This window comes from Salvelinus namaycush, chromosome 37 (genome assembly GCF_016432855.1).
Source record: "Salvelinus namaycush isolate Seneca chromosome 37, SaNama_1.0, whole genome shotgun sequence".
Lineage (NCBI taxonomy): Eukaryota > Metazoa > Chordata > Actinopteri > Salmoniformes > Salmonidae > Salvelinus > Salvelinus namaycush.
The window spans coordinates 2,670,009-2,695,116 of NC_052343.1; the positions used below are offsets into that span (position 1 = coordinate 2,670,009).

The 25,108-nt window shown below is 43.2% G+C and overlaps 2 protein-coding genes across 5 annotated transcripts; one reads left to right on the top strand and one right to left on the bottom strand.

The window, feature by feature from the left end:
• Positions 1 to 5,240, top strand: taf12 (TAF12 RNA polymerase II, TATA box binding protein (TBP)-associated factor). Of its 4 annotated transcripts, none has more exons than XM_038976388.1 (7): positions 342 to 477; positions 1,070 to 1,183; positions 1,367 to 1,617; positions 2,041 to 2,118; positions 2,254 to 2,368; positions 2,863 to 2,951; positions 4,424 to 5,240. In XM_038976388.1, exons 3-7 carry the CDS (start codon positions 1,447 to 1,449, stop codon positions 4,457 to 4,459), a joined length of 489 nt encoding a protein of 162 aa, XP_038832316.1. In that variant the 5' UTR covers positions 342 to 477; positions 1,070 to 1,183; positions 1,367 to 1,446; the 3' UTR covers positions 4,460 to 5,240. The 4 variants fall into 4 exon arrangements, with proteins under 4 accessions (XP_038832315.1, XP_038832316.1, XP_038832317.1 ...); XM_038976389.1 differs by having other exon boundaries at positions 1,070 to 1,160; XM_038976387.1 differs by lacking the exons at positions 342 to 477; positions 1,070 to 1,183 and adding an exon at positions 1 to 121.
• On the bottom strand, positions 5,237 to 24,743 carry rab42b (RAB42, member RAS oncogene family). The gene is made up of 2 exons (XM_038976385.1): positions 24,048 to 24,743; positions 5,237 to 6,122 (listed from the first exon to the last, which is right to left on the bottom strand). The coding sequence occupies exons 1-2, from the start codon at positions 24,263 to 24,265 to the stop codon at positions 5,681 to 5,683; spliced, it is 660 nt and encodes a 219-aa protein (XP_038832313.1). The 5' UTR covers positions 24,266 to 24,743; the 3' UTR covers positions 5,237 to 5,680.
• Positions 24,744 to 25,108: the final 365 nt, after the last annotated feature.

A 25,108-nucleotide genomic window follows, 5' to 3' on the forward strand; every position in this document is an offset into this window, starting at 1 on the left:
TACAGTTATTCAAATAGGAAGATCTGAAAAAAATCGGACTTTCTAGCCATAGACGGGTTTGTGTTGTGTGGACTTAAATTTGCTAGTTCAAAACATGGAGAGATAGTGTTTGTTTTGTCAGGTAAGTATTTAAAACATATACATATATATATCTTGGGGAGATTACATGTAATTTTTTCCAGCTAGTTTGCACAGCGTTATGATTATGGAAGATCTCAATTATTTACTCTTCGCGTCCTCACTCCTTCTCAAAAACCCATTGGATGAGAAAGCCAGAGGTCCCGCCCTTCTGACCCTCTCCCCCAATGGGTTTTTGAAAAGGAGGCAAAGAGAAAGGAACGTGTGCAATTGAGATCCTCCCCATGTTGTGTTAGCAGGTATCTAGCTGGCTAATAACTAGCTAGCAAGACGGCTAAGGTTAAGCTAGCTGCATTTATGGCTTGACATTAAAATGTAACTTTCGAGTGAAATATAAAGGTATTTATTTTATATATGTAGATACCCTTGCTTGGACCATTCCGTGGAAAATGTGACCGCTGTGTCTTCAAGCTAAATCTTTGCTAAATCTGTAACGTTAACGTTACCTAGATAAATCATGTTAGCCTGCTAACTATCGGATGTTAACTGAAATTAGCTGTGGTTGCGATGCATTTGTTACTAGTTTTTCAACATGACTACGGCTTCTTCTAGTTAATTTCAACGCTTGTCTCACGATATCAAACAATCAACATGTGCTCAATCAATATTTATCCAGTTAACATGAGTCGGCCAGCTAGCTAGTCAACAAACATAGCCAGCTAACTAGTCAACAAACATAGCTGTCAACTGAGTGTTGATATGCCCATACGCAATAATGTAAGACTGACAGACGGTGTAATGTTATTGGTTTGCCAGCCGAAATGTGTGATATTTGTTGTTTAACTACCCAGTAAATATCATGCTAGGTTTTTAGTTAGCTAGTCTGACATTTTGAAATAACTAACTACCTAAATGTCATGATAGGACTAGGGCCCTATAAGATTTGTAGAATATTTCCCCAAATTATGTTTTCTCTTTTTTGTTTTTCCAGGTTTCTCTTTTTCCAAGTCTTTTCAGGTTTTCATGCTCAAAATCACACTTAATGTTGTAGTCCACAACAATGCCAGGAGACCACTTTTGAGGTCTGGGGAAAAATAGAAGAAATGTGGGTTTTGGGATGTAGTTACCCTTTAATGCAAGTTTGCACCAGCAAGAGACCCTTGTTTGGTTGGCTATGTTTCTGTAGCGTTCATGTGATTGCATTGATGCAAGTAATCACGATATTATTTTGTAGTTAACATTTTAATTAAGAAGATTTTTGTCCCACACTTTTCCCTTCCGATTCCAGTTTCACGGACCTGGTCCTTACGACGACAGTGCAGACCCAGAGAGAGGCACCGCCATCTGACATCCTAGGTCTGGAAGATTATGACCCAGTACCAACCACAGTCCAACCGTTCCAACTTCTTCACCGTGAAAGCCGAGGCCTCCTCAACACCACCTCTCGCCACCAGCATGGCCAATAGCAGCGCCGCCGCTCCAGGGAAGGTGATGGGCACACCTGGCCCTGCCGGCAGAATCAGCCCAGAAGGAAGTCAGGTGAGTCCTCATATCCATCTCCTCATCACCAACCTGGGGCATGTTGGAAAAAGTTTTGTGACAGAAAATGAAAATGTATATTTTTTATTCGATAGGATGTTCCTCCCTGTTTCAGTTCGGATTCTTCCATTTGGTAGCTAATAAACACGACCTTGGGATACTCCAGCTGGGGGATGTTTTTCAATAGAATTGTTCAAAGAATTCACTAAAACTGTAAGGTACAGTTACTACTTGGCTTTGCATATATTGACGCCAATCCTTAAGTTTCATGTGCTGGTTGGTTCTGTAAAAACATGCCTTCTATGTTCATCTCCCTCGCCAGATGCCAAGTTTCAGGGTGTACAATGAGCATATGTAGCCACTGCTTGACTGCTTCTAGTGCACCATTGACTATGACTAACAACCTGTTTGCCCTCCACTCAGGTGTTGAGTAAAAAGAAGCTGCAGGACCTAGTAAGAGAGATTGACCCCAATGAGCAGCTCGATGAGGATGTGGAGGAGGTATGTTTACTACAGTAGCTCAGAAGTGTCTCACTGAAGATGGCGTCCCAAAACCACAATGCAAAGACTAGTGCATGCAATGTTTTGAAGCCTCACCACTTGTGACCTGGGGTCCCCGAACTGTCTTCCTCTCAGATGCTGCTGCAGATTGCAGATGACTTCATTGACAGTGTGGTGACGGCTGCCTGTCAGCTGGCCCGCCATCGCAAGTCCAACACCTTAGAAGTGAAGGACGTCCAGCTACACCTGGGTAAGTAAAAGTACAGGCTGATACTGGCTGATGGTTGGAGCAGCAGCCGCTGCAGTCAGGGCTCTACGCTGAACTTTACAAGGAGCACGTGTGCGCCTCAGTTGAGAAATGTTGGCGCACACAAAGAAATTTAGGATCACAGTATTAGAGGTAATAACGCTAGAATCCTTAATTTTTCTAGGCGTACTGGTGCTTCTAAATAGCAATTGCAGGTCGCACAGCAAAATATATTGGTGTATATGCGAGTAAAATGGTATCACTGTAGAGCCCTGGCAACTATTGTGGCATAAGCAGTGTTTGTCTCCATTACTGGAATGATTAATTTACTATGGCAAAAATGAACAGAGTCTTGAGAGCCATGCCATGGGTGTAGCAGTTTTGAGTTTTAAAGTTATGCATATAAAAGATGGATGAAGTTAATGGACCATTTCCTGTTGAGTGTATTTTCTCTTTGATTTTTATTCTCACTCCCTGTGTTGTCTGCCACTCAACAGAGCGCCAATGGAACATGTGGATTCCTGGCTATGGTTCAGATGAGATTCGGCCGTATAAGAAGGCTTGTACCACAGAGGCCCACAAACAGGTTTGTTTGTCACACTTTCATCTTGATCACACCCAGGGTTCAAATTTGTACTAATGAATTGTGCTAAACGTTCAATAATTTAAATGTACAGTGCTGTGAAAGTATTTTCCTCCTTTCTGAATTTCTCTATTTTTGATACTGAATGTATCTTCAACCAAAATCTAATATTAGATCAAGGGAACCTGAGTTTACAAATAACAAAGAAAGATATACTTAGTTTATGAATTACCAAAGTTATGCAACACCCAATTCCCTTGTGTGGAAAAAGTAATTGCCCCCTTACACTCAATAACTGGTTGTGCCACCTTTAGCTGCAATGACTGCAACCAAATCTCATCGAAAAAGTTGACTCAAGTTTGCTAAAAAGCACCTGTATGATCATCAAGACTCTTAGAATAATGTTCTATGGACAGATGAGTCAAAAGTATAACTTTTTGGACGACACGGGTCCCATTATGCCTGGTGAAAACCAAACACTGCATTCCACAGTAAGAACCGTATACCGATGGTCAAGCATGGTGGTGGATGGTAGTGTGATAGTTTTAGGATGCTTTGCTGCCTCAGGACCTGGACGACTTGCCTTAATAGAAGGAACCACGAATTCTGCTCTGTATCAGATAATTATACAGGAGAATGTCAGGCCATCCGTCTGTGAGCTGAAGCGCAGCTGAGTCATGCAGCAAGATAATGATCCAAAACACACAATCAGGTCTACATGAAAATGGCTAAAATGCAGCACATTTGAAGTTTTGGAATGGCCTAGTCAAGGTCCAGACCTAATCCCAATTGAAATGTTGTGGCAGGACTTGAAATGAGCAGTTCATGCTTGAAAACCCACATGTTGCTGAGTTAAAGCAATTCTGCATGGAAGAATGGGCCAGACATCTTTACAAATTTGTGTTTAGTGAGTCCGCCAGATCAGAACAGGAATGTTCTCTTGATAAGTGTGTGAATTTGACAATTTTCCTGTCCTGTTAAGCATTCAAAATGTAATGAGTGCTTTAGGGTGCCAGGGAAAATGTATTGAGTAAAAAGTAAATTATTTTCTTTAGGAATGTAGTGAAGTAAAAGTTGTCAAATTTAAATAGTAAAGTACAGATAACCCAAAAAACTACTTAAGTAGTACTTTTACTTAAGTACTTTACACCACTGGAAATAAGTATGTAATTGTTATGTTATTTGTTCACTCAGGTTCCCTTTGTCTAATATTAGGTTTTGGTTGAAGATATAACATTCATTATCAAAAATATGCAAAAGTAGAGAAAATTAGAACGGGGGCAAATACTTTCTCACAGCACTGTATACGTATTAAATTATTATTATTTTTGGTGTATTGTTTGTTTAGGAAGTATTGAAAATATTTTCAATAATTTATTATGCGGTGACTATAAGGTGCTCTGGATAAGAATGTCTACGAAAAAATGACCTAAGTGCAATAGTGATTGAGCATGTTTTTCATTTGTCTCATCCAGAGAATGGCATTGATCCGCAAAACAACCAAAAAGTAGCAAGACCTGGAACCAGCCTCGCACAAACACTCTGTGCTTTTTGTCTTTTCTCTGTGTATTTCTAATAATGGGGGACATTCTTTCACCCACGTCTTCATCTCCCCCAGGTTTTGTGTGTGATTTGTCAGCTCCATCATCACACAAGTATTTTGATATCTTGTCCTTTTTAATGCTTTTCACCACAAACTGGCCAAAATCACACACTCCTCATTCAGTGTAAATGTACACTCAGGTATGGAGTGTTGTTTTTGGACAGTGTTTTGTTTTTGGAATTATCTGTTCAACTTTACTTTTTTGTTCAGGGGGTAACCACCAAACACACACCTTCAATATGGTGGTGGGTACCATACTCTTTCCCACTTTTTTTATTTTATTTTGTCTGGCATGCGTTTGTTGTGTGTTTAGTTTTTGTCACATAAACCCCCTTCATCTAACATCAGAAATGTACACCTTTTGCAGTTAGTTAGTTTTCAGGATACTGTCATGGCACTATGTTTTTGTGTGCTGTAGGGATCTGATGTCATGTTCATAGTTCATTAGAAAATTACCCAGGACATTGTTTTTCATAAGATGTCAACAATTAACTGATTATTATTCAAAAATAATAAGTATGTGAAGTATTGCTTGTATCGCCAGACTGCAGTGAGATGGGGTTGGGTAATGGTCCTTATTTGGGGATGTGTAGGGAAGCAGTAACATTTGTTTTACTTTATATGGCAGTGTTTTAGTTAAACCTGTTCTTTTTATTCCATAAATAAAACAAGATTCATATTTCACTTGGCATTTGATTTGTGTGTTTATTTCACTGTTAAGTCAAGGTTCCAACAAATGAGAAAGAACATGAGTATTTCGGAGTTCACTTTCAACATAAATGGATTACATCAGTATATCACTATTCAGGGTAAAGAGATTTGACTAGATTTCCGTAACTGTAATACCACTGTATTTGTTTCTCGATTCTGGAGGACAAACTAATGACCTCCTTCAGAAAAGTCCCTGTACACACACTTGCAAGTATTTTACATGTGTTATGTCTATTTCCATGTTCTGACAAATTGTCACAATAGGTAATGCCCATCTTGTAAAACTTATTCTCATCCGGTGAAGAGCCTCAAGTCAAGATTATTTTATGATCTTTTATCCAAGATGGCAGTCAGTTTTTCAAGAGAGGCATTGTGACATGGCATACAAGACAATACAGCACAAGTCCAAAGACCCAACTCAGGAACAGCACCTTCTGTTGTTGGATATGTTGTTTTTGGGATTGTTTAGCTGTACTAAGGTTGCACGTGGAGCCAAGCACTTCACCCCATCCCAGCCCTCTTGTAGCTGCACCTCCCCACTCAGCAGGCCCTGGTACACCCGGCGGGTCAGCAGCTCGAAAGCCTCCGTCACGCACTGACCAGTCTTAGCCGACGCCTCGATGTAGGGCATCCCCAGCTGGCCTGCCAGTTTCTCAGCCTCGTTATGGCCCACCACCCGCTCTCCCTGGGCCACCCGGTCATTCTTGTGGCCCACAAGTACAAACAGCACCGTGTGGGGCTGCACATGTTGACACACCTCTGCGTGCCACTCCTGCACATGCTCAAAGGAGGCACGGTTAGTCAGGTCAAACACCAGCAGGCCCCCCACTGAGTTACGGAAGTAGGACCGAGTCACTGACCTGAGAGAAAAGAAAAACATTTCAAAAAGTGAAAGGAAGTGTGTAAATTGTTAAAAAAAAAGTGGAATCAATTTATGGATGTGAATCAATGATCAGCAGATATATTGTGATAATTACTATGAACTCATACACATTGGTAAATGTTAACCTAAATTAGGCTAATGTTGACAATGTATGGAGGAACTCTGTCTATTGCATCTGCAAAAGAGGATGTGGTATTCATTGAAGGGAGGTTTCACCAGAATAGGCGTCCTCTTTGAACGACCCCTAATAGTGTTTCAGTAGAGGTAGTCAGACGCATTGCTGTTGTAATTGTCATTTATTACAAATATATATACAGTTGAAGTCGGAGGTTTACATATACCTTAGCCAAATACATTTAAACTCAGTTTTTCACAATTCCTGACATTTAATCCTAGTAAAAATTCCCTGTCGTAGGTCAGTTAGGATCACCACTTTATTTTAACAATGTGAAATGTCAGAATAATAGTAGAGAGAATGATTTATTTCAGCTTTTATTTCTTTCGTCACATTCCCAATGTGTCAGAAGTTTACATACACTCAATTAGTATTTGGTAGCATTGCCTTTAAATTGTTTTACTTGGGTCAAATGTTTCGGTTTGCCTTCCACAAGCTTCCCACAATAAGTTGGGTGAATTTTGGCACATTCCTCCTGACAGAGCTGGTGTAACTGAGTCAGGTTTGTGGGCCTCCTTGCTCGCACACGCTTTTTCAGTTCTGCCCACAGATTTTCTATAGGATTGAGGTCAGGGCTTTGTGATGGCCACTCCAATACATTCACTTTGTTGTCCTTAAGCCATTTTGCCACAACTTTGGAAGTATGCTTGAGGTCATTGTCCATTTGGAAGACCCCTTTGTGACCAAGCTTTAACTTCCTGACTGATGTCTTGAGATGTTGCTTCAATATATCCACATAATTTTCCTCCCTCATGATGCCATCTATTTTGTGAAGTGCACCAGTCCCTCCTGCAGCAAAGCACCCCCACAACATGATACCCCCGTGCTTCACGTTTGGGATGGTGTTCTTCGGCTTGCAAGCCTCCCCCTTTTTCCTCCAAACATAACGGTGGTCATTATGGCCAAACAGTCCTATTTTTGTTTCATCAGACCAGAGGACATTTCTCCAAAGAGTACGATCTTTGTCCCCATGTGCAGTTGCAAACCGTAGTCTGGCTTTATTATGGCGGTTTTGGAGCTGTGGCTTCTTCCTTTCTGAGCGGCCTTTCAGGTTATGTCGATATAGGACTCGTTTTACTGTGGATATAGATACTTTTGTAACTGTTTCCTCCAGCATCTTCACAAGGTCCTTTGCTGTTGTTCTGTGATTGATTTGCACTTTTCGCACCAAAGTATGTTCATCTCTAGGAAACATAATGCGTCTCCTTCCTGAGCGGTATGATGGCTGTGTGGTCCCATGGTGTTAATACTTGCGTACTATTGTTTGTACAGATGAACGTGGTACCTTCAGGCGTTTAGAAATTGCTCCCAAGGATGAACCAGACTTGTCGAGGTCAAACAAAATTTCTGATTTCTTTTGATTTTTCCATGATGTCAAGCAAAGAGGCACTGAGTTTGAAGGTAGGCCTTGAAATACATCCACAGGTACACCTCCAATTGACTCAAATTATGTAAATTAGAAGCTTCTAAAGCCATGACATAATTTTCTGGAATTTTCCTAAGCTGTTTAAAGGCACAGTCAACTTAGTGTATGTAAACTTCTGACCCACTGGAATGGTGATACAGTGAATTATAAGTGAAATAATCTGTCTGTAAACAATTGTTGGAAAAATGACTTGTGTCATGCACAAAGTAGATGTCCTAACCGACTTGCCAAAACTATAGTTTGTTAACAAGACATTTGTGGAGTGGTTGAAAAAGCGAGTTTTAATGACTCAGAGGTCTCTTCTAGAGGCATGCAAACAGAGGTCTCTTCTAGAGGTCGACCAATTATGATTTTTCAACGGCGAAACCGTGTAAGTGTATGTAAACTTCCGACTTCAACTGTATATATATCTAAAAATCGGTATCGGCTTTTTTTGGTCCTCCAATAAATCGGTATCGCCGTTGAAAAATCATAATTGGTCGACCTCTAGAAGAGACCTCTGTTTGCATGTCTTGTGTAATACCAATGAATGTCCGAACTGTGACAAATAGTGATGCAGTCAATATCTCCTCAACTTTGAGCCAGGAGAGATTGACATAATATATATATATTCTTTTACTTTTATTTAACTAGGCAAGTCAGTTAAGAACAAATTCTTATTTACAATAACGACCTACACCGGCCAACCCTGGAAGACGCTGCACCAATTGTGCGCCGCCCTATGGGACTCCCAATCACGGCCAGTTGTGAAACTGCCTGGATTCAAACCAGGGTGTCTGTAGTGATGCCTCTAGCACTGAGATGTAGTGCCTTAGACCGTTGCGCCACTCAGGAACCCGAATTTACCCCATTTATACAAAAGTATGTGGACACCCCTTCAAATTAGTGGATTCGGCTATTTCAGCCACACCCGTTGCTGACAGGTGTATAAAATCAAGCACACAGCCATGCAATCTCCATTGACAAACATTGGCAGTAGAAAGGCCTTACGGAAGAGCTCAATGACGTTCAACGTGACACCGTCATAGGATGCCACCTTTCCAACAAGTCAGTTAGTAAAACTTCTGCCCCGGTCAACTGTAAGTGCTGTTATTGTGAAGTGGAAACGTCTAGGAGCAACAACGGCTTGGCGGAGAAGTGGTAGGCCACACAAGCTCACAGAACGGGACCGCCAAGTGCTGAAGTGCATAGCGCGTAAAAAACTGCTGTCCTCGGATGCAACACTCACTACTGAGTTCCAAACTACCTCTGGAAGCAACATCAGCACAATAACTTTTCGTCTGGAGCTTCATGAAATGGGTTTCCATGGCCGAGCAGCCGCACACAAGCCTAAGATCACCGTGCGCAATGCCAAGCGTCGGCTGGAATGGTGTAAAGCTTGCCGTCATTGGACTCTGGAGCAGTGGAAATGCGTTTTCTGGAGAGATGAATCATGCTTCACCATCTGGCAGTCCGACTGACATTTCTGGGTTTGGCAGATGCCAGGAAAAAGCTACCTGCCCCAATGCATAGTGCCAACTGTAAAGTTTGGTGGAGAAAGAATAATGGTCCGGGCTGTTTTTCATGGTTCAGGCTCCTTAGTTCCAGGGAAGGGAAATCTTAACACTACAGCATACAATGACATTCTAGACGATTCTGTGCTTCCAACTTTGTGACAACAGTTTGGGGAAGGCGCTTTCCTGTTTCAGCATGACAATGCCCCCGTGCACAAAGCAAAGTCCATACAAAAATGTTTTTTCGAGATTGGTGTGGAAGAACTTGACTGGCCTCACAGAGCCCTGACCTCAACAACATCGAACACCTTTGGGATGAATTGGAACGCCGACTGCGAGCCATGCCTAATCACCCAACATTAGTGCCCGACCTCACTAATGCACTAGTGGCTGAATGGAAGCAAGTCCCCGCAGCAATATTCCAACATCTAGTGGAAAGCCTTCCCAGAAAAAAGGAGGCTATTATAGCAGCAAAGGGGGGACCAACTCCATATCAATACCCATGATTTTGGAATGAGATGTTCCACAAGCAGGTGTCCACATACTTTTGGTCATCTAGTGTATATAATATATACTAATACATATGCCATTTAGCAGATGCAAATTGCAGTCATGCGTGCATACATTTTCCGTATGGGTTGCCCCGGAAATCGAACCCACAACGCTGGCGGTGCAAGAGCAATACTCCACCAAATGAGCCATACAGGACCACAATGACATGCATGAGAAATACGTGCTGCTCTGATTTGGACCAACTGCAACTCGCCTATGTCTTTCTTTGCTGCACCTGACCACACAATTGGACAGTAGACCAGATGCAACAAAACTAGAGCCTGAGTCTGGTTGACTGAGATATCAAGAAAGCAGAGCAATGCCTTATGGACAGACCTCATCCCATTTTAGTAACCATTGAGTTTATATGTTTTGACCACGATAACTTGCTATCTAGGGTGACAGCCAGCGGTTTAGTCTCTTCAACTTGCTCAATAGCCGCATTAGTCAACAATAGATCCAGATGAGGTTTAGGGTTGAGTGAATGTTTTGTCCCAAAAATTATGCTTGAGATGCTTGAGATAGCTACTACTAGCCTATTGCTAGTTACCCATTCTAAAATGGACTGCAGCTCTATGTTAAGGGTGTCAGTTATTTAATTTACTGTTGCTGCCGACGTGTATAGTGTTGAGTCTAAACTACCTCCATACTCACATTCATTTTTTTAAAACCAGTACCGGTTACCTTCAAATGAGTCCTGTTACACTCGAGGAGGTCGTAGTACAAAACGGAGACCACCATTGTGTTTGTGAGAGTCTCATCTTTCCATAGCATGGTCATATTAGTTTTGGATGCCACAGACGCTTTCGTGAGAAGACCGATTTTTGGGATGTCTCATGATCTGACAAACACTGCTGTAGATCGGCTGATGCGGAAGGCCGTCATAGGCGGATGCGGTGGATCGAGACGCAGCCCATGCAAAAAACAGATACCTCTAGGTTAAAGTGAAGGATTTTGATGGGATTTTTTTTATTACGTTACTTAGATTGACGCACCGGTGCTTCAACAGACTCTAGGAGGATATTATTCAAGGTCAGTGGAAGGTCATTAGTAAACACAGAAAACAATAATGGTCCAAGCCGGCTGCCCTGCAGTACACCACACTCAACCAAATTTGCATTAGAGAGGCTTCCATTAATGTTTTCTGGTTGAATAGGGCAATGGCCCGTCATGTCATTGGGCAAAAGCGGGGAGGAGCGCCCTTCTTAAAACAGTAATCTGCGCTGCTCGGTCATGTTGTCAACAAGGCAGCTAGGTGCATCGTCCAGAAACATACAGCATCTTTTTTCCATAAAATAAAGATTTGAATTTTCAAACTAGTTTTCATTGGGAAGGCAGATAAAGCATTTTGGTAACACTTTACTTGAACCCCGGCTCCATAACACGGTCATAACCATATCATATGTCAAAACAGCTGACATTACTTGTCATAACATGGTCATAACACTGTCATGACGCATATATTTACACCTGTTGTGACATATATTAAGTTATTTTATGGCTGGTTATGAAACCTACATAAGAGTGTTAAAACCCACATTTATTCAAATGTTTTTTCTCTACCAAGAAGTTTCCTTGCGTTTGAAAGTTTGTTTCTTAAGTCCTTTGTTGTTATTGTAATGAATTGTTTACAGTCATGTTTTTGTCCCATCATATTTTAAATAACTTGTAGAAAATACACTTTCACACATCATAAAGCATTATGACCATCCTGTGTCACTTCAATTGGACTAAGAAAATACAATTTATGACACTGTCAAGAAGCATTATGACCATCCTGGGTCACTTTACTTGGACTAAGAAAATACACTTTATGACACTGTCAAGAAGCATTATGACCATCATAATCATATCAGCCAGACAGCCCTATCACGTACATGCCCTTATGTTAGTCATCAGTCAAAAAGAGGGTGTCTTGCCCTGCTCCTGTATTCATCCCAGTCATCAGAAAACGAGCATTGGGGTAGGTGCATGTCTGACATCAATGTGTGCACAATTACAATGATAATTCAATATGGTCAATTTCAGAAAATGTTATATAACATAGCCTACTTGTTTATGGTGTAATATAATGTTTTGCCGTGTGTGGTACGTTTTGTGGGTTTTGACACTCTCAAAACCAGCCATAAAATAACACAATATACTGTATGTCACAACAGATCTAAATACATGTGTCATGACAGTGTTATGACCATATTATGACCGGTTATAACAAGTTATGTGAGCTGTTATGACATATTATGTCATGGTTATGATGCTGAGTGTCAAGTGTTACCAGCATCTTTATAAAAAGCAATCACTTTTGCTTGTGAAAACAGAGGATCCTACTTAATCACTCAACGTGCTTGATTACTTCACTTTTGTTTTGAGCCGACTTCACCATTTACCAGAGCGGGGCACCTGGCTCACACCTGGGAGGCAGCACAGTTCCACAACTTTTCACCCTGTTCAAACTCCTCCTACCAGGGTAATCCGGGCCAGATAAATGAACCCCCTCATTGAATAGGCCTCTGTTGTTACATCACCCCCAACGTGTTCATAGGATTACAGCCATTTGATACCGAAAAGCCCTATATGGATTGACCAACTATGCATGCCCTGCAAAAGTGCCAGCATGCCCTGCCGAAGGACCCTATCACGCTGAATAGGTGGTGAGTATACTGATAGCTAGACCATAGACTGCTGGTTATGTATATTTTGATCATCATTATCACTATCATCGCTAGCATTATCACTATAATCGCTAGCCAGATATCTGAAGTGAAATAGAAAGGTGAATGTAGTAATCAGGTTTTATATTTGTATTTATTATGGATCCCCATTAGGTGCTGCCAAGGCAGCAGCTACTCTTCCTGGGGTCTGGCAAAATGAAGGCAGTTACACCATTTTAAAAACATTTGTCACGTTCTGACCATAGTTCTTGTGTGTTTTTCTTGTTTTAGTGTTGGTCAGGATGTGAGCTGGGTGGGCATTCTATGTTGTGTGTCTAGTTTGTCCATTTCTATGTAATGCCTGATACGGTTCTCAATCATTGTCTCTGATTGGGAACCATATTTAGGTGGCTTGTTTTGTGTTGGGGTTTGTGGGTGGTTGTTTCCTGTCTTTGTGTTCTGCACCAGATAGGACTGTCTCGGTTTTCACGTTTGTTATTTTGTATTTTGTATAGTGTTCACGTTATCGTCTCTTTGTTATTAAATATGTTGAACACTAGCCGTGCTGCGTTTTGGTCCTCTCCTTCATCTCAGGAAGAAAACCGTTACAGAACCACCCACCATACTCGGACCAAGCAGCGTGGTAACGGGCAGCGGCAGCAGCAGCAGCAGCGATGTCAGGAGGAATGGACTTGGGAAGACGTGTTGGACGGAAAGGGTTGCTACACATGGGAAGAGATCCTGGCTGGAAGGGATCGTCTTCCATGGGAACAGGTGGAGGCAGCTAGGAGAGCGGAGGCAGCTGCGAAAGGGAACCGGTGTTACGAGGGAACACGGTTGGCAAGGAAGCCCGAGAGTCAGCCCCAAAAATGTATTGGGGGGAGGCTAAAGGGGAGTGTGGCGAAGTCAGGTAGGAGACCTGCGCCAACTTCCCGGGCTTACCGTGGAGAGCGAGAGTACGGGCAGACACCGTGTTATGCGGAAGAGCGCACGGTGTCTCCTGTACGTGTGCATAGCCCAGTGCGGTACATCCCAGCTCCACGTATCGGCCGGGCTAGAGTGGGCATCGAGCCAGGTGCCATGAAGCCGGCTCAACGCAGCTGGTCTCCAGTGCGTCTCCTCGGGCCGGTGTACATGGCACCAGCCTTACGCATGGTGTCCCCGGTTCGCCAGCACAGCCCAGTGCGGGTTATTCCACCTCCCCGCATTGGCCTGGCTACGGGGAGCATTCAACCAGGTAAGGTTGGGCAGGCTCGGTGCTTAAGAGAGCCAGTACGCCTTCACGGTCCGGTATATCCGGTGCCACCTCCTCGCTCCAGTCCCGTACCACCAGTGCCAACACCACGCACCAGGCTTCCTGTGCGTCTCCAGAACCCTGTTCCTCCTCCACGCACTCTCCCTGTGGTGCGTGTCTCCAGCCCGGTACCACCAGTTCCGGCACCACGCACCAAGCCTACTGTGTGTATCCAGAGCCCAGTACGCACTGTTGTTTCTCCCCGCACTAGCCTTGAGGTGCGTAGCTACAGCCCGGTACCACCAGTTCCGGCACCACGCACCAGGCCTATAGTGCGCCTTGAGAGTCCAGTGTGCCCTGTTCCTGCTCCCCGCACTCGCCTAGTGGTGCGTGTCTCCAGTCTGGTACCACCAGTTCCGGCACCACGCACCAGGCCTACTGTGCGCCTCAGCAGGTCAGAGCTGCCCGTCTGTCCAGCGCCGCCTGCACTGCCCGTCTGCCCAGCGCCGCCTGCGCTGCCCGTCTGCCCAGCGCCGTCTGAGCTGCCCGTCTGCCCAGCGCCATCTGAGCTGCCCGTCTGCCCAGCGCCATCTGAGCTGCCCGTCTGCCCAGCGCCATCTGAGCTGTCCGTCTGCCCAGCGCCATCTGAGCTGCCCGTCTGCCCAGCGCCATCTGAGCCGCCCGTCTGTCCTGAGCCGCCAGAGCCGTCCGTCTGTCCTGAGCCGCCAGAGCCGCCCGTCTGTCCTGAGCCGCCAGAGCCGCCCGCCAGTCAGGAGCCGCCAGAGCCGCCCGCCAGTCAGGAGCCGCCAGAGCCGCCCACCAGTCAGGAGCCAGAGCCGCCCGCCAGTCAGGAGCCAGATCCGCCCGCCAGTCAGGAGCTGCCAGAGCCGCCCGCCAGTCAGGAGCTGCCAGAGCCGCCCGCCAGTCAGGAGCTGCCAGAGCCGCCCGCCAGTCAGGAGCTGCCAGAGCCGCCTGCCAGTCAGGAGCTGCCAGAGCCGCCCGCCAGTCAGGAGCTGCCAGAGCCGCCCGCCAGTCAGGAGCTGCCAGAGCCGCCCGCCAGTAAGGAGCTGCCAGAGCCGCCTGCCAATCATGAGCTGCCTGCCAGTCATGAGCTGCTCTCCGGTCATGAGCTGCCCTCCGGTCATGAGCTGCCCTCCGGTCATGAGCTGCCCTCCGGTCATGAGCTGCCCTCCGGTCCGGAGCTGCCATTCGGTCCGGAGCTGCCATTCAGTCCGGAGCTACCTCTCTGTCATGAGCTACCTCTCGGTCCGGAGCTGTCCCTCAGTCCGGAGGAGTTTCCTCAGTCTAGTGGGGCCCGTGGTTAGGGTTCCTAGGCCAAGGTCGGCGGCGAGGGTCGCCACTCAAAGGACGCTAAGGAGGGGGACAAAGACAATGGTGGAGTGGGGTCCTCGTCCAGCGCCAGAGCCGCCACCGCGGACAGATGCCCACCCAGACCCTCCCCTATAGGTTTAGGTTGTGCGTTCGGAGTCCGCACCTCAGGAGGGGGGTACTGTCACGTTCTGACCATAGTTCTTGTGTGTTTTTCTTGTTTTAGTGTTGGTCAGGACGTGAGCTGGGTGGGCAATCTGTTGTGTGTCTAGTTTGTCCATTTCTATGTCATGCCTGATATGGTTCTCAATCAGAGGCAGGTGTTTGTCATTGTCTCTGATTGGGAACCATATTTAGGTGGCTTGTTTTGTGTTGGGGTTTGTGGGTGGTTGTTTCCTGTCTTTGTGTTCTGCACCAGATAGGACTGTCTCGGTTTTCACGTTTGTTATTTTGTATTTTGTATAGTGTTCACGTTATCGTCTCTTTGTTATTAAACATGTTGAACACTAGCCGCGCTGCGTTTTGGTCCTCTCCTTCATCTCAGGAAGAAAACCGTTACAACATTACAATATATTCATTGCAGAATTCCCAACACACCAAGTGTGTGCCCTCAGGCCCATACTCCACTACCACATATCTACAGCGCAAAATCCATGTGTACATGTGTGTATAGTGCGTATGTTATCGTGTGTGTGCATGTGTCTGTGCTTGTGTTTGTGTTGCTTCACAGTCCCTGCTGTTCCATAAGGTGTAGTTTTACCTGTTTTTTTTAAATCTGATTCTACTGCTTGCATCAGTTTTACATTTTTTTAATTTAACCTTTGTTTTACTAGGCAAGTAATTTAAGAACAAATTATTTTTTACAATGACGGCCTGCACCGGCCAAACCCGGGCGATGCTGGGCCAATTGTTCGCCGCCCTATGTGACTCCAAATCAAGGCCGGGTTGTGATACAGCCTGGATCAGTTACCTGATGTGGAATAGAGTTCCATGTAGTCATGGTTCTATGTAGTGCTGTGCGCCTCCCATAGTCTGCTCTGGACTTGGGGACTGTGAAGAGACCTCTGGTGGCATGTCTTGTGGGGTATGCATGGGTGTCTGAGCTGTGTGCTAGTATTTTAAACAGACAGCTCGGCACATTCAGCTTGTCAACACCTCTTACAAAAACAAGTAATGAGGAAGTCAATCGCTCTTCCACTTTGAGCCATGAGAGATTGATATGCATGTCATTAATGTTAGCTCTCCGTGTACTTTTAAGGGCCAGCCGTGCTGCCCTGTTCTGAGCCAACTGCAATTTTCCCAAGTCCCTCTTTGTGGCACCTGACCACACTACTGAACAGTAGTCTAGGTGCGACAAAACCAGGGCCTGTAGGACCTGCTTTGTTGATAGTGTTGTTAAGAATGCAGAGCAGTGCTTTATTATAGACATACTTCTCCCCATTTTAGCTACTGTTGTATCAATATGTTTTGACCATGACAGATTACAATCCAGAGTTACTCAAAGCAGTTTAGTCACCTAAACTTGGTCAATTTCCACATTATTCATTACTAGGTGTAGTTGAGGTTTAGGGTTTAGTGAATGATTTGTCCCAAATACAATACTTTTAGTTTAGGAAACATTTAGGAATAACTCATTCCTTGCTACCCATTCCGAAACTAACTGCCACTCTTTGTTAAGTGTTGTAGTCATTTCAGTCGCTGTAGTAGCTGATGTGTATAGTGTTGAGTCATCCCCATACATAGACACACTGGCCTTAGTCAAATCCAGTGACATGTCGTTAGTAAAGATTGAAAAAAGCAAGGGGCCTAAACAGCTACCCTGGGAATTCTTGCTTCTACCTGGATTATGTTTGAGTGGCTTCCATTAAAGAACACCCTCTGTGTTCTGTTAGACAAGTAATTCTTTATCCACATTATAGCAGGGGGTGTAAATCCATAACACATACATTTTTCCAGCAGTAGACTATGATCGATAATGTGAAAAGTTGCACTGAAGTCTAACAAGACAGCCCCCACAATAGTTTTTATCATAAATTTATCTCAGCCAATCATCAGTCATTTGTGTCAGTGCTGTGCTTGTTGAGTGTCCTTCCCTATATGCGTGCTGAAAGTCTGTTGTCAATTTGTTTACTGTGAAATAGCATTGTATCTGGTCGAACACAAGGGTTGGTAACAGGCTGATTGGTCGGCTATTTGAGCCAGTAAAGGGGGCTTTACTATTCTTGGGTAGCGGAATGACTTCAGCTTCCCTCTAGGCCTGAGGGCACACACTTTCTAGAAGGCCTAAATGTAAGATGTGGAAAATAGGAGTGGCAATATCGTCCACTATTATCCTCAGTCATTTTCCATCCAGATTATCAGACCCCGGTGGCTTGTCATTGTTGATAGACAGCAATCATTTTTTCACCTCTTCCACACTGACTTTATGGAATTCAAAAGTACAATTCTTCTCTTTCATAATTTGGTCAGATATACTTGGATGTGTAGTGTCAGCGTGTGTTGCTGACATGTCATCCCTAAGTTTGCTTGTCTTGCCAATGAAAAAGTCATTAAAGTAGTTGGCAATATCAGTGGGTTTTGTAATAAATGAGCCATCTGATTCAATGAATAATGGTTGAGTTGGCTTCTTGTCTTTTTTCCCCAAAATGTCATTTAAGGTGCTCCAAAGCTTTTTACTATCATTCTTTATATAATTTATCTTTGTTTCATAGTATAGTTTATTTTCGTTTTTATTTAGCTTAGTCACATGATTTGCAATACATTTGCCAATCAGTTGGGCTGCCAGATATATTTGCCATACCTTTTGCCTCATCCCTCTCAACCATACAATTTCTTAATTCCTCATCAATCCACAGGGATTTAACTGTTTGTATAGGCATTTCCTTAATGGGTGCATGCTTATTAGTAACCGGAATAAGCAATTTCATAAATGTGTCAAGTGTGGCCTCTGGTTGCTCCTCAATACAAACCACAGACCAGCAATTATTCTTTACATCATCAACATATGAATCATTACAAAACTTATTGTATGACCTCTTATACACTATATTAGGCCCAGCCTTTGGGACTTTGGTTTTCCTAGATATGGCTATTATATTGTGATTATTACATCCTATGGATTTGGATACTGCTTTCAAGCAAATATCTGCAGCATTAGTAAAAATGTGATAAATACATGTTGATGATTTCATTCCTGTGCTGTTTGTAAATACCCTGGTAGGTTGACTAACAACCTGAACCAGGTTGCAGGCACTGGTTACAGTTTGAAGGTTTTTTTTCAGTGGGCAGCTGTTGAGAGCCAGTCAATATTTAAATCTTAAATATTTAAACCCAGAAAATATACTTCTCTGTTGATATCACATACATTATCAAGCATATTATCTAGATACTGACTGTTAGCACTTCTTGGTCTATAGCAGGTTCCCACAAGAATGGGCTTTAGGTGAGGCAGATGAACCTGTAGCCATATTACTTTATCAGTATTTAACATTAGATCGTCTCTAAGCTTTACAGGAATGTGGTGCTTTATATAGACCGCAAACACCGCCCCTGTTGGCATTTCTGTCAGTTCGGTAAATGTTATAACCATGTATTGCTACCACTGTATCATCAAAGGCATTATCGAAGTGAGTTTCAGAGATATAATATGAATGTCATCTGTTACAAGCAAGTTATTGACTTCATGGACCTTGTTTCTTAGGCTACATATGTTAATATGGGCTGTTTTAGCACTTTTCTGGGTTGCTTGATTGTTTTTAATGCTTTACTGGGAAGCTTATCAGAAGTAGACTTGCTCGTGTTACTTATATTGGAGCTGATAGTGCAGGGTGAGCTGCACAAAGTGGTCTTCTTACTAGGGCACACCGCCTCAGTGTTAACAGTGTAACTCTGGTTCATAGGCTCATGATTACTGCATACAATAGCTGTAGGATCAACAGAGGTATTCAGGGCAATTAAGGGGGCATACATTAAGTTACTTACATTGTGTCTGCCAACGCCCCTAGGATAATGTACATTTGATGCAGCATTATGACGACTCATTGTCACAATGGTAGGGATTAACTGAGCTGGTCTTGTGTCATTAATAATTCATTGTTTCAATTTAGCCTTGAAATGCATGGACAGAGTCCAAGAGCCAAGATGATTTCGATGGACTCCATCATTCCTGTAGAATATTTTCTGTTTCCAGAAGGTGTCAAAGTTATCTATAAAAGTGACTCCAGCAGAGGTACAATAATCTTTTAGCCAGATGTGTAATGCCAGTAGCCTGCTGAATCGTTCACACCCAACGATGGTACTGGACCTGAAATGAACCTGAAACGATTGGCCGTTTTTTGGGCGAGTCTTTTAATGCTAAAATCAGTTCTTCAAAAGCCATGTTCAGATGTTCTGAGCTAGCCCTCCTGATGTAGTTTGACCCCACATGGACTACGACAGTGTCAGCTCCCGGCATCTGTCGTAAAACAGTCGATAGAAGCTTTGTGATGTCCTGTACTCGTGCTCCTGGGTAGCACTGTCGTAGCATTTTTTGTATTTTACTCGCATAAAAAGTTTGGATGGAAACTTGGTTATACAGTGCATTGGAAAGTATTCAGACCCCTCGACTTTTCCCACATTTTCTTACGTTACAGCCTTATTCTAAAACTGATTAAATTGTTTTTCCCCATCAATCTACACACAATACCCCATAATGACAAGGCAAAAACAGGATTTTAGAAATGTTTGCAAATGTAAAAATATCACATTTACATAAGTACTCAGACCCTTTACTCAGTACTTTGTTGAAGCACCTTTTTCAGCGATTACAGCCTCAAGTCTTGTTGGGTACAAACTTGGCACACCTGTATTTGGGGAGTTTCTCCCATTCTTCTCTGCAGATCCTCTCAAGTTCTGTCAGGTCGGATGGGGAGCGTCGCTGCACAGCTATTTTCAGGTCTCCAGAGATGTTAGATCGGGTTCAAGTCTGGCTAGGTCACTCAAGGACATTCAGAGACTTGTCCCGAAGCCACTCTTGCGTTGTCTTGGCTGTGTCATTGTCCTGTTGGAAGGTGAACCTTCGACCCAGTCGGAGGTCCTGATCACTCTGGAGCAGGTTTTCATCTAGGATCTCCCTGTATTTTGCTCTGTTCATCTTTCCCTCTATCCTGACTAGTCTCCCAGTCCCTGCCGCTGAGTGGCTTCCGTCTGGCCACTCTACCATGAAGGCCTGATTGATGGAGTGCTGCAGAGATGGTTGTCCTTCTAGAAGGTTCTCCCATCTCCACAGAGGAACTCTGGAGCTCTGTCAGAGTGACCATCCGGTTCTTGGTCACCTCCCTGACCAAGGCCCTTCTCCCCCGATTACTCAGTGTGGCCTGTGGTCAAATGATCAATGGAAACAGGATGCACCTGAGCTCAATTTCAAGTCTTATAGCAAAGGGTCTGAATACTTATTTAAATAAGGTAATTCAAAAAACATGTTTTCGCTTTGTCATTATGGGGTATTGTGTGCAGATTGATGAAGAAAAATATGTATTTAGTCCATTTTAGAATAAGGCTGTAACGTAACAAAATGTGGAAAAAGTCAAGGGGTCTGAATACTTTCCGAATGCACTGTAGTACCTGTTTGTTACCTATTACCTATCCTAACTTCCATTGGTGACTATGTGTGTATGTGTTCACAGAAACATGTATGGAGCCAGATCATGGATACTTGCAATATGATGTGATGAAGTCCAGAACGACAGACAGGCTTCATACTGATGTCTCTAAATGGAGAGAGACCTGGTACTTGGCATGAACATTTTACTAGAAAATTTTTACTTGTTGTCTTTTTTATTATTGAATTGAATGGTATCAGTCATTATGGGGAGGGAGAAGCCCAGTGTATTCTGCACCATGATCAGGTAACTCCTGGTGTATACAGGACACCATATAGGAAGGTATGACCACTCTGACATGTTACCATGGTAGCCCCATTACCACCAGACAAAATGTTGATAGGCACAGTATCTGTATCTGCTGGGAATGACAATGAATGATGAAAGGTGCACATTGTTATATTAGCAGAACAGTGATTCTATGGTATTATGTAAAGGCTTGTTTATTCTACATGGACCTGTTACTACATTTGCAAGTTATAAAAACACTTAGTTAAGAATATCTACATAAATTCAGCAATTGCATTATTCTCATATTTCTCTGTAGGCTATTGACCTATTCAAAGTTTCCTCCGGCATCTCACCATACATCTGCCTGTAGTTATTGATCAACTTTGAGTGGGGGGAAACAGCTGCGGGCAAGGTACTGATAGATGGGTGTGTCTTGGTGGTTGCAAGGACACACCCAATTAACACCCACATCAACCACACCCCCAAGCCAACTCACATTTGGCTTCTGTCATGGCCGCCAGCATTTCTTGAGGAGCAAGCCAAAAAAACGAGGCTAAATCTACCACCATGTGTAATGAGGCAAAAACTACCACCATATGTAATATGGGCCAGGTTTTTTACAGAGGGACGGGTTTTGAATTATTCAAATGGCATGCCTTAAGGGGTCTACCGTTGTACACCCCCCCCCCCCACAGAGAGGATTAACTCACTCTTGCAAATTGAAATAAATGAACTCTTCAGCTCCCTTTTCGTCACTGAATAATATCAACAGTGTTGGGGAAGCTACTCTAAAAATATAGTTTACCAAGCTATCGATTACTTCACACTGGAAGAAATTAAGCTTCACTAAAGCTACCCTTAAGAAAAATATAATTGATGTAACTAAAGTTACTTGAAAAAGTAATTCACTACATCCAAACTACTTTTTGATAAATTATCACATCCCTTGAGTCCCAGTCCCAAAATTAAGTTTTCCAGCTGATGAAACTAACACTGTAAAAGTCGATCAGTTTTATTTCCTGAGAGCTGCTGGTTGAAAATACAATCTACACAGGACCTTCTAATCATCAGTTTTGCATGAGTGGGGGTTTTGGCTTTCAATGGTGACATCACCATGCAGTAAATTAGCCAATAACAGCTAGTTTTCAGTTTTTTTGCTAAAAAGCTATTTTTTAAGTATCTTACTGTCTATTACAGTAAGATACTTAATTGTTACGCAGAAAGTATTTGATATTGATATAAAAACGTCTGCTTTGGGCTTTTAACAGAATGTGTAACTTGGCCTATTAAACACAAAAACTGTTTAGAGTGACAATTAGGCAGGTATGATGCCAAAAAGACAATTCTTACCTACTTCACCCATATTTATTTTTGCCAAAAAGTATTGTGTAGTTAGCTACACTTCTAAAATAGCAACAACAAAAAAGTTAACTATTGAAAACACTACCAAGGTTTTTATGTAGTTCAACTACCACCAAACTACAGCAAAATGTAGTTAAATTCCTAGATGAACTATATGTAGTTCATTACTCCCCAACACTGAATATCAACTCATGGGGTAGAGAGGGAGACAGATAATGATAAACCAGACTATAAGGAATGCTTGCACTATGGTCAAATGTGCAAGTATGTGACAGTTAAAAGAAACTCCTAACCATTGATTCACAGGGAATATTTTGTTTGGCTGTGGTGAGTCACAGAGGATTGGATGGATGATCAGAACACATGTGAGCACAATCTTGGTCTTATTCAGTTTGAGTTAATTCCACAAATTCAAATCTAATTCAATTCACTCCCTGTAAATGTCATTCAATTAACATTTCCAGGTCAGCCTTTGAATTCAGAGACTATTCAATTCCAATTTACAGTTCCAACGGAATTCTAATTCCAATTAAATTCCAATGCCATAATGTGAAGACTCAAATTGAATTAAACATTTCAAATGAAATTGGAATTGACCTAACCCGGGGTGGAATGTTCATAGCATTAAAGTTAGAAATACGAAATAGAGCAGATGTGAATATTTTATTCACATTGAATACAGCAACCTACCTACATATCTACGGTATCTGCAGACGGGTGTCTACCCGGTGTTCATTACATTCTGTAAGGAGAGCGGGTCTGATGCACCTTACTCCCATATAGGTTATATTGTATTTGTTGGATTTTCCTTTAGACAAAGACTGATGAATACTCCTATTGTGGAAAATACCCAAATCAAAGAGCAGGTACTTTATCAGGGTATTGCATTTGCATGAACATTGTAGCGGTGTGCAGAGAAGGGAAATAGAGAGGGGAAGTTGCAGCTCTCTGAAGGGAAGGGTGCATTCTGCTCCATATCAAGGCAAGCCTTGTATTTCCTGTTGTCAATATGGTTAGTTCATACTAGTAAGAATTGTCCTTTTATGGGAACAATCCTATCCCCCTGAGCCTCTGTAAAATACCCAGTTTGTGCAGATCATAGCATTAAAATCAAATCAAATTGTATTGGTCACATACACGTGATTAGCAGATGTTATTGCAGGTGTAGCGAAATGCTTGTGCTTCTAGCTCTGACAGTGCAGTAATATCTAACAAATTACACAACATATAGCCAATACACACAAATCTAAGTAGAAATGAATTTAGACTATATACATATATGGACGATCGATGTCAGAGCGGAACAGACTAAGATACAGTTGAATAGTATAGAAAAATAGTATATACATATGAGATAAGTAATGCCAGATATGTAAACATTAAGTGACTAAGATACCGTAGAATATAGAATACAGTATATACATATGAGATGAGTAATGCCAGATATGTAAACATTATTAAAGTGACTAGTGTTTCATTCCTTAAAGTGGGCAGGGATTCCTAGTCTATGCCTATAGGCAGCAACCTCTAATGTGCTAGTGATGGCTGTTTTTCAGTCGGATGGTCCCAGCTTTGATGCACCTGTACTGACCTCACCTTCTGGATGATAGCGGGGTGAACAGGCAGTGGCTTGGGTGTATGGTAATCATGTATTTACAGGATTTATGCCATGGAGTAGAAAGCAGGTCCCTCAAGTCAGAAAAGTAGCAAGGTGGTGGATTAGTAAATGGATAGCTAACATTACAGAATGGAGTGATGTTGTAGGCTGAATGAATGTGTTGTGGTAATACATCACAGTACTGTTCTTTACCTGAACCTCTCCTGGCCTGCTGTGTCCCAGAACTGCAGTTTGACCCTAACGCCAGGCTCCACTTCCAGGAAGTGCACGTAGAAGTCCACCCCTACCGTCTGGTTGATGCAGTCCAGAAACATCTCCTCTGTGTAACGCTTCAGCAGGGACGACTTGCCCACTGTCGAGTCCCCTAACATGATGATCCTGAACTGGTACTGCCACAGAGTCAGGTCCATAGCAGCTGCTGAGGACTGTAGACAGGGATAGGGCAGATGCAGGGAGATATGGAGAGAGGGATTCCCCTCAGGAAGCCAGAGGCTGATAGGGTTTTGACAAGCTGGAGCTGGTTCCTCGACGCTCCCTCTGAGGAGAAATAGTGCGAGAGGCACTTCTCAGCACTCCTCACGGCTCCCACATAGAACAGTCTCTGTCCGTAGTGTCAGCAGCCAGGAAACACCCTTACATTGTTGATCCCTTGCTGCGAAAGTGTTTGGTTCAGTGTGTGTGCTTGCTCCTCAAATCCTCAGTGAAAGCACCCGTGTAAGAATGTCCATCCCAGAGTTCTTAAGCTGTTATGCTGCCGTCCTCCTTCATGTAGATCTTGACTGATATTGTACAAGCATGTGCATGTGTGTATGAGTGTTTGGTAGGGGTGGGGACTTCCAAAGTTTGCCTGTTTAAACTTGATACTTGACAAAGGGAGAGGTGCAAGAGTGTGAGAGGGAGGGCTATCCAATGGAAAGGGAGGGGTGTGCAGATGGAAAGAGAGAAAAGGGGAGTTGCGGCTCTCTGAAGGGAAAGGGTGAATTCTGCCCTGAATCGTGTATTTCCTGTTATCACTATTTGACACTATGTTTCACTAAATAAGAATATGACATGGGTTGCAAGCACTCATTTTATATCAAGTTGTCAGGAAACTTACATTGAATTGTAGCCTCCCCCATAGCCCACTATATGGGTACAGTTGAGCCTCTGAAAAAGGGAAGTGGACAACAATACAACCTAAACTCTCCCGAGGACTCACACGGAGGGGCTGCATGGGATTTTAATAGCTCAGGATATGTAAACTGAGCTTTATT

Excerpts from the sequence above, each read along its gene's own strand:
- taf12 (XM_038976387.1), top strand. The coding sequence starts at position 1,447 with ATGACCCAGTACCAACCACAGTCCAACCGTTCCAACTTCTTCACCGTG. Across the intron at positions 1,618-2,040 it reads TCAGCCCAGAAGGAAGTCAG|GTGTTGAGTAAAAAGAAGCT; the intron begins GTGAGTCCTCAT and ends CCCTCCACTCAG. Across the intron at positions 2,952-4,423 it reads CCACAGAGGCCCACAAACAG|AGAATGGCATTGATCCGCAA; the intron begins GTTTGTTTGTCA and ends TGTCTCATCCAG.
- rab42b (XM_038976385.1), bottom strand. The coding sequence starts at position 24,265 with ATGGACCTGACTCTGTGGCAGTACCAGTTCAGGATCATCATGTTAGGG. Across the intron at positions 6,123-24,047 it reads GCAGGCCAGGAGAGGTTCAG|GTCAGTGACTCGGTCCTACT; the intron begins GTAAAGAACAGT and ends CTTTTCTCTCAG.